We start from the raw sequence: 9,707 nt of genomic DNA on the forward strand, positions 1-9,707 counted from the left end.
GAAGATTTCCAAGTAAAAGACTGCTGTCAGATCGCTACGAAGAGCGCTCAGGAAGCGTAAGTACACTACGGGCGTAAGTTTGCGTTCCGTACGTATCCGGCCGCAACTTGCGTAAAGTCCCGGCCGGAGTTTCATACGTATATTTCCGGCCGCGGAAAATATGCGGCCGGACATATACGTAGTGTGAACATAGCCCCCTAATAGTGAATACTTTCCTCAAGCCCCTGTAGGGTCAAAAGGCTCATTATACCCCTAGATTAATTCTTTAAGGTGTGTTGTTTCCAAAATGGGGTCACATATGGGGGTTTTCAGTATACACGTCTTCTAAATCCATTTAAAAAAAGAACTGGTCCCTAAAAAATCAGTTTTGGAAACTTTTAAGAAAAGTGACAATTTGCTGATAAACTTCTAAGCCCCATAACACCCTAAGGCAATGTTCACACTACGTAAAATAACGGCCATTGTCCGCGCCGCAAAACTACGGCCGTTGTTTTGAGGTTCCCTTTAACAACTGCAATGCAATGTAACTACGGCCTTTGAATGCACACTACGTATCATATAATGGCCGTTGTTTATACGGCCCTGTGAAAAATGAACATGTCAATTATTTCAGGCCGGTAATACTGCAACAACGGCTGTGGATTTCAAAGCGGCCGCGAAAGTTAAACTTATATCTGCCGAATTAAACTTGATTTTGATGTAAAAAAATTTCTGAGTGGTTTCTCGGGCTGGGCGCAGTATTTAAAGTAAATGACCTGTTTCATCCCGCTTATAAACATGCAAGGAATCAAAATTAAACAATGGCTGTAGTTTCACGACTAGCCCGCACGATCGTAATTCTACGGCCATAGTTTTGGTCGCAAAAGTCCGGCTGTTGAAAACAGTGGCCGTTATTTTGCATAGTGTGAACATAGCCTAAAAAAGTAAAATATGTTTCCCAAATTATGCCAGAATAAAGAGGACATATTGGTAATGTGACTTAGTAATTAATTTATGTGCTACGACTTTCTTTTTTTAGAAGCAGAGAATTTCAAAGTTCATAAAATGCAAATTTTTTACATTTTTCATGATATTTTGATGTTTTTCACAAAAAACACAGTAGTGACCAAATTTTGCCACTAACATAAAGTGCCATATGTGACGAAAAAACAATCTCAGAAACGCTAGCATACATTAAAGCATCACTGAGCTATAAGCGCATAAAGTGAGACAGGTCAGATTTTGAAAAATTAGCTAGCTGCAGCACGAAGGTGTTAATTGAGTAGCTAGTTCTCCCATTAGGCAGGTAGGTCTCTCCCAGGAAAACAGGTAGTTCCTTAGGTTTGTGCTTAGGTAGGTAGTTTCCTCATTGGGCATGCGTGTCCCCCCCAGTAGGCAGGTAATTTCCCCATAAGTTACAACCTTAAGTGGTTTGTTCCCCTATTAGGCCCCCTCCCCCCAAGTAAACAGGTAGTTCCCCCTGTAGATAGGTATGTCCCCATCAGTAGAGAGGTAGTTCCCCAAGTAGACAATTACCTTGCTTAGATAGCCCCTGTAATCCACCTTATAATACTGTATAGTGTAAGGCTATGTTCACACTATGTAAAAGTACGGCCGCTGTTGATATCGGCAACAACGGCCGTACTTTATGCAGTGTTGAACATTGCCTATTCCTCTATGGGATCCCGGCCAGAGCGTTTACACATCGTATACGCTCCAGCTGGGATCCCGTGTGGCACCGCAAATAACTGACATGTCAGTTTTCTGCGGCTGCAATTCAACGAATTACGGCTGTAGGAAACCCTGACAGTTCACACAATGAATCAAGCGGCTCTGGCCGCTTACTTCATTGTGTGCTGTGGGAGATTCTGATGCGGGCGGGCGCTGATGCGCCCGCATCCGGACCCTGCGGCCAGAAAGATCATCCGGCCGGTAATGGCCGTCTGGGCCGTCTGGGTCACGGAACGGCCAGTCCGATACGACATGGGGACATAGCTTTATACTGTATAGCATTGCCTATAATAACATTTTATAGTATAGAAAAGCATAGAATTGTATAGAAGTATCTAAAAAACTTTTGTATATAATATTATATGATAAGTAAAATACAGTGCAGTTTAGAATAACATTGTATAGCATACTAAAGTCTAAAGTAGTTTAGAAAATGATATAGAATAGTTTAGAATAATATTGTATAGTATAGTAAATTAGAGCTTTAAGTAGTTTAGTATACTCTAAAATAATATAGTATAGTTTAGAATATGATTGTATGGTGTTTTACCTTCCTTGTTATATGAATATGCTGCTCTTTTGATATACACTGTAGTTTCATTTATATAAGCCGTCTAAATGTGTTATATTTTGGACCGGTGCCTTGTGTCTAATATATTACAGGATGCTACAACATAACCTGTCTGGGTTCATGACAAGAAGGTTAGGCAAAATGTCACTAGCTATTGGTTTAGAAAGGACACCAAATCTGTATAATGGTCCTTTGCCAGGTATGCGACACCCAGAATGCTCTGAGCTCTCAAGCTCCTGAGTCAGCTGGCATATTGTGTGATATTGCATAGGAGCTCCATGAACAGCGGACTTTTTCGCTTGTTGATCCACTTGACCAGCACACTCAGCTTTTTCCAATCAAACTGTTTATTCCATCAGAGCATCACCATTGTCTGCAGCTTGGCTGCTAATGAAATACGTTGATAGGAAATTTACACTGTTTGGAGGGGGCGTATTAGGCACACATGGATGGATAGACAATATATATTGACACTTTCAATTAGCAGCTCCACTGGATACGTAGCTGGATTCTGGCTGGGCAGCACTAAGATTTGCTTTTTCTTTGTTTTCTATTATTTTAGGCTGTTGCATTAAGCCTGGCAGACAGAATAAACCTAATGTTACAATTGTTAAAAAAAAAAGAAATAGATGAGATATATATATATATATATATATATATATATATATGTGTATATTCTGAAGATTTGTAGAATATAAAAAGGAATAATTCAATAACACTTCATGCCATGTAGTTTAAGTATGAACAGTCAGTCATTCCTGCTGTAAAAATCTTCACGGAGCCTCTCCTCTACCTACTCCTATTAACTCTAATAACTGTAACATTTTTCGGTCAGTTAGAGCACCCCCCCCCCCCCTTAAGGATGCCCTCACACACACCCGATCCGCAGCGAAGTCTGCTGCGGATCCAGTGCAAGTTCATCCCTATGAGAATACATACTCGCAGTGGGATCGACATCCCAAGTTAACATCCCAATTGACATCCCAAGTAAGTTAACCCCTGCCGGCCGGAGCATACATTACCTGCTCCCTGCTCCGGTTTGCTTCGGTGGTTCTCGGCATCTGGTTGTCCCACGATGCCCCGCCGCAGCCAATGGTTGGTTGAGTGGGACGTGCATCTGAGAACCCCTGAAGCAAGCCGGAGCGGGAAGCAGGTGATGTATGCTTCAGCCAGCAGGGGGTTAATTTACATACTGCAGGGGCACACAATACTGCACTTTACTGCAGCGTACACACAATAAAAAACATATTTTTTTAAAAAAAATTAGGTTCTTAGCAAACAATTTGATCATAGTGTGGCATCTAACCACATTTCGGTGAATCTCAGAGAGATGGTTCATGATGGATACATGAAGGATACAACTAATCTCTGTTGAAAACACTCACAGGAGATGGGTGGAGTGCAAGCCAACAGGAGGTTTTGTTGCGCTCGGCCATCAGTATTCAGACTGCTCCTTTTGAATTCTGGACTGCCCAGCTTTTCCGGGTACATGGAGCAAAGTTCAAAAGGAGCAGTCTGAATGCCGATAATGAAACGCAACAAAGCATTTGTTACTACAGTAGATTAGCTCATCACTAATGTCAACATTTGTGATTGGTTAAGGTCTGGTTGTTCAGACCCTGACTTGTTGCTGTATCCAACTCGGGTACTTTAGCAAGTCTATGGAGGTAAGTGGTAGGTGGATGTTATTGTTTTCATGACACAGGGCGTACATGTACAGAGAAGGGCTGCGCTGTGAACTGCCGTGATCCTGGGTGCTATCTGCAGCCTGGGACCGCGGCAATTAGCAGGCACAGTCCGATCGCCGTGCCTGCTAATTAGCCTTTTAAATGCAGCTGTCAAAGTTGCCAGCTGCATTTAAAATGCTTATTTTCCCCATCACTGGCTGATCCCGGCTCGCCATTCTAATGCTCTCGGCTGCAGCAGCCGAGAGTAATAGAATGCCTATCTCATTGATCTATAACAAGTCAGTTTCACCCTAGGGCAAACGGCGTAAACATAAAACCTTCCCAAATAAAAAAAAAGTGTTTTCACCACACATTTAATTGTTTTCTGGTTTTGCAGCGTACTTTATGCAAAAATTAATCCTGTCACTGCAAAGTACAATTAGTGGTGCAAAAAAGAAGGGCTCATGGTGGTCTCTAGGTGAAAAAATGCAAGTGCTATAGCCTTTTAAGCACAAGAAGGAAAATAAAAAATGCAAAAAATGGAAATTGGCTCTGTCCTTAAGGGGTTAAAGGACAACTCCGGCCAAAAGTATTTTTTGGTATGTTATTACTTATGGAAAGTTAGACAAATTCCTAATGTACATTAATTATGGGAAATGCACATATACTGCTATTTCCCTTAATTTAGTAGATCATGAAAACTTCTCTCATATACCATGACGTCACGAATCAGGTGTAATTCCCATGAAGTTTCCAGAAGGGGGAGCACTATATCTAAAAGCCTTTGGACTGTATTGAAGTCTATGGAGTATGTAATGTAATGTGAAAACTACACTTTATTGGTAGACTGTGTATGGGATAATGGACTATGTGTATGGGATAATTGGGGGAGCAAGGACACTTGCTCCCCAAATGGAAGGCACCCAGCAGGGAGGGAGAGAGTAGCCGATGCATCTATATACCTCCTCCCTCCCTCCCTGCTCAGTGCTGTGGGACAGATACACACTACTACTCCTCACATCATCTGCTCATAGTATGAGCAGATGATGGGAGTAGTAGTAATAGGGAGATCCCCAGCACCAAGCCCCCCCCCCTTAGCCGACATCGCCCCCACCAACTCCACACTCGCCACACAGCTGCCGTCGCCCACTGCTGCACACTATCCTCCCGGATCTGGCCCCCATCACTAACCAACCCTGCCTCCCCCACCGCCACACAGCTGCTGCCACCGCCCCCGCTGGTGACCTCCTGGTCCTCAGCCTCCCCCACTGCTGCCGCCGGTAAAAACCTGGCCCCCATCACCAGCCCCCAGCCTGCCGCACAGCCGCTGCTGGTAACAACCTGGTCCCTGTCACCAACCCCCAGCCTCCCCACTGTGAAACGTCCTACTCACTTCCCTGCCGGTACCGGACTTCCAACTCACTGCCGCCCCCGCGTCCTGCCGACTCAGTCCCGGATGATGAGAGCTGCTGAGGGTGATATCCAGGAACGAGTCGGCAGGACGCGGGGGCGGCTAGGGGCTGGTGAAGGGGACCAGGTTGTTACCGGCGGCGGCTGTGTGGAAGGCTGGGGGCTGGTGATGGGGGCCAGGTTGGTGGTGAATGTAGCGGCTGTACAGTAGGCTGGGGGCTGGTGATGGGGGCCAGGTTGTTAACGGCGGCTATGGTGGCAGTTGGGGAGGCTGGGGACCAGGAAGTACCCAGCGGGGGCGGCGGCAGCAGCTGTGTGGCGGTGGGGGAGGCTGGGGGGGTTGGTGATGGGGGCCAGATCCGGGAGGGTAGTGTGCGGCGACGGCACCTGTGTGGCGAGTGCAGGGTCAGTGGGGGCGATGTCGGCTGAGGGGGGCTTAGTGCTTGGGATACTATGAGCAGATAATGGCAGTAGTAGTAGTGTGTATCTGTCCCACAGCACTGAGCAGGGAGGGAGGGAGGAGGTGTATAGATGCACCGGCTTCTCTCTCCCTCCCTGCTCGGTGCCTTCCATTTGGGGAGCAAGTGTCCTTGCTCCCCCAATTATCCCATACACATAGTCCATTATCCCATGCACAGTCTACCAATAAAGTGTAGTTTTCACATTACATTACATACTCCATTGACTTCAATACATCTAAAGGCTTTTACATATAGTGCGCCCCCTGTTGGACACTCCATTGGAATTACACCTGATTCGTGACATCACAGTATTTGAGAGAATTTGAAGTCTCCATGATCTACTAAATTAAGGGAAATAGCAGTATATGTGCATTTTCCATAATTAATGTCCATTAGGAATTTGTCTAACTTTCTATAAGTAATCACATATCAAAAAATACTTCTCCCTTTAATGTTGGGGCAATCAAAGAATCGTCTGGGCAGTCTCTCCTAGTTCTCCTCGCAAACCTTCTTGTTGGTTGGTAGATAATCAAATACTTATTTCATGTAATAATACACGTTATTTATTTAAAAACCAAACAATGTGAGTTTCTGGATTTTTTTTTTTTTTATAAATGTGTCCCTCACAGGTGAAGTGTACCTACAATAAAAATTACACACCTCTCTCTATTCTTTGTAGGTAGGAAAATGTGGAAAGTCAGCAGTCTTTTAAATACATATTTCCCCCACTCTATGGCATTTTTATGGTTGGATGAAGTGGGAAAATTGTGTTGTATCAGTGGTGTACATAAGAGCTTTGCTCTGTTTATGGTTTTGTTTACACTGCCCTCAAGGCTTTCATTATATTTGCCAATTTTTTTTCTTCTTATGAGGGTAGGAAACCTATTTTAATATGACCTATTGGCCTTCGTTGAGGGGTTGTCATTTTAGTTTGTTGTGTGGAATAGCATATTGGTATTATTCAACTTGTCTTTAGAATTTCCTTACAACCAGTCAAAATGTTGAACTTGTTTCTAAATTTCTTTCATCCCACTGTTCCAATAGTAAAGAATCCAGTCTTTAGCAAAGGAGCCTTAAAACAAAGGTTTTGGGATTAAATTATACATGAATTTCCCCATGATATTGTCCCTATTTTGCATATGAGTGGTTGGTCTACTTGTATGGTGGGCACAAGGTGGTCATGAGTTGACCCAAGTATTCCCACATGCAAGGAGCTTGTCCTGGCTGGAACCCCTTTTTATTCTCTTTTTCTTCAGGGGTAAGTCAAGAAGTTCTCTAGCTTACACCACGTATTGCTTATGATTTGTACACTTTTGAGTTTCTTTATTTTTGTCTTTTTTTAATATAATATTTTTCTTTTTGCAGATCTTAGAGGACAACATGAAACTAGAGTGCAAGTGCCATGGAGTATCAGGATCTTGTACAACAAAAACATGCTGGACCACACTGCCAAAGTTCCGTGAAATAGGATTTGCCTTAAAGGACAAATACAGTGAAGCTGTTCAAGTTGAGCCGGTTCGAGCAAGCAGAAATAAACGACCCATGTTCCTCAAAATCAAGAAGCCACTGTCATTTCGTAAACCAATGGACACAGACTTAGTGTATATAGAAAAGTCTCCAAATTATTGTGATGAAGACCCCATAACAGGAAGTGTGGGCACACAGGGTCGAATGTGCAACAAGACGGCCCAACACACAAGTGGCTGTGACTTAATGTGCTGTGGGAGAGGGTACAATACCCACCAGTACTCTCGTGTGTGGCAGTGTAACTGTAAATTCCACTGGTGCTGCTATGTGAAATGTAACACATGCAGCGAAAGAACAGAGGTGTTCACTTGTAAATGAGAACGTTACCTGGATGAGGACATGTTTTAGACCCGGGAACTAATATCGTACATTTGCACATGATCTCAAGCCTCTAACTACAAGACTGTGGCCTAGAATCCCATTGCCTTGTAAGATGCAAAGTGATTGGACCATTGTTGTCTTTTATTTGGGTATTTTTTGACACCACTCACACAATGACAGCCTATAATGTCTAAATTCTTAATTGTAGATATGTCTACAGATATGAAAAGAACATAAGATTAGCTCATCTTTAAGGTACTCTCCATACGTTGGAGGTCTTCTCCTTAACACCTTCAAAGATCCACTCCATCAAAGAACACATCAAAGAAGTAGTCGGAGCCTGTACGCTGTTTTTTCTACCCTTATTTTTCTGAATAGATGTAAATCTGGTAAAGAATCAAGCCAATTATGGTTCACAACTAAAAATAATTAAATGTGTATTGTAAACTACATGACTGGAACCAGAGGGATGTTATAAAACTAGCCCCCATGTTAACAAAGTTAAATGGATAGGTTAACAGTGAACTCGTGTGACTTCGTGCTTAGAGTGTGGACTATACAGATTAGCTGGGTTCACACTATGTATATTTGAGGCTGTATTTGTGAGGCTGTATAGCAACCAAAACCAGGAGTGGATTGAAAACACAGAAAGGCTATGTTCACATAATGTTGTAATTGAGTGGATGGCCGTCATTTAATGGCAAATTTTTGCTGTTATTTTAAAACAACGGCTGTTATATTGAAATAATGGCAGTTATTTACCGTTATATGACGGCCATCCACTCAATTTCAACATTGTGTGAACAGAGCCTTTCTGTGTTTTCAATCCACTCCTGGTTTTGGTTGCTATGAGGACCTGACTTGAGGACCAAATACTGCCTGAAGTATACAGTGTGTGAACCCAGCCTAAGGTTGTTGATGCCCCAAAATTTTTTTCACCATCATTTTTTAAAAATATTTTTCGATTTTTTTTTTGTTAGGCTAGGTTCACACAGCATTTTTGCAATCCCTTTTTTTATCCGTCTTTTGCCAAAAACGGATGGAAAAAACGGATGCATTAGTGTGCATCCGTTTTGATCCATCATCCATTGACTTCCATTGGGAAAAAAAACGGATCAGTTTTTTTTAACGGACACGGGCACACAAATGCATCCGTTTTTCTCATCCTTTTTTTTTGCTTAAAACGGATTAAACAAAAAACATTGCAAAAACGCAGTGTGAACCTAGCCTTATATGATTTTTTTTTTTTTTTGGTTAATAAGGCGCTGTTATATATACATATAAATATATTTTAATTATAATTTTTTTGTTGGCACAGGGACTTTACATATTAGTGATGTTATTTAACAATATATTGTAGAGTAAACTAATATTAATTTATTTAACATAAAAGAAAAAACCTACTGCCATTTGGAACCGAACAAACAAAACAAAACAAAAAAAAAACACCCCCCCAAAAAAAATTGTTTTAATTATTTAGAAAATGAGATCTATGTATTGGGAAAAAAACTGGAGGTGTAAATAATATGTATAACTCAGATCCCAGTTATAGCTGCGTACAAGGGATAGTCTTGTTTGTTTTCCTGTTTTATGGAGAAAGCAGACATCTTTTCTTAAAAAAAAAAACTTTCATGCTGTTTGCTGCTAGCTGTCTGGAATAATCACTATCGATATTTAAGTGTCTGTTTATTTTTATTTTTTTTTTTTCAGATTTTTTTTTCTAAATTAATAAATTTGGATTTAAATTTGAACAAAATTTAAATCTTATGGAAATGGACCATGCGGAAAAAAAAGAATATATTTTGTAAGAGACTATTTTTATATGAATATTTTATTTATATTATGCCTGCCTGTATCATTCTATAATCTTAGTTTTTTTTTTCTTCATCAGAAAACACTCAGTATTTCAGTCTGCTAACATCCAGTTTCCTTTTTTTTTTCAGTTGGATTTAAATAATAATAATAAAAAAATCTGCGTAATTCGGTGAGGGCATTAACAATGAATAGATGTCGTGTGTATTCCGATGAACAATTTGCAGA

The 9,707-nt window shown here is 41.5% G+C and overlaps 1 protein-coding gene across 2 annotated transcripts in view; it reads left to right on the forward strand.

Annotated features, from left to right (window-relative positions):
- The window catches only part of LOC138788791 (protein Wnt-7a), a 51,009-nt gene extending 42,782 nt beyond the window's left edge, over positions 1-8,227 (forward strand). For both annotated transcript variants that reach the window (XM_069967072.1, XM_069967073.1), the window contains exon 4: positions 7,185-8,227. In XM_069967072.1, coding sequence (XP_069823173.1) covers positions 7,185-7,664 — 480 coding nt within the window. In that variant the 3' untranslated portion in view covers positions 7,665-8,227. The remainder of the gene's footprint in view (positions 1-7,184) is intronic.
- The last annotated feature ends 1,480 nt before the right edge of the window (positions 8,228-9,707 follow it).

This window comes from Dendropsophus ebraccatus, chromosome 4 (genome assembly GCF_027789765.1).
Source record: "Dendropsophus ebraccatus isolate aDenEbr1 chromosome 4, aDenEbr1.pat, whole genome shotgun sequence".
In the NCBI taxonomy this organism is placed as follows: domain Eukaryota; kingdom Metazoa; phylum Chordata; class Amphibia; order Anura; family Hylidae; genus Dendropsophus; species Dendropsophus ebraccatus.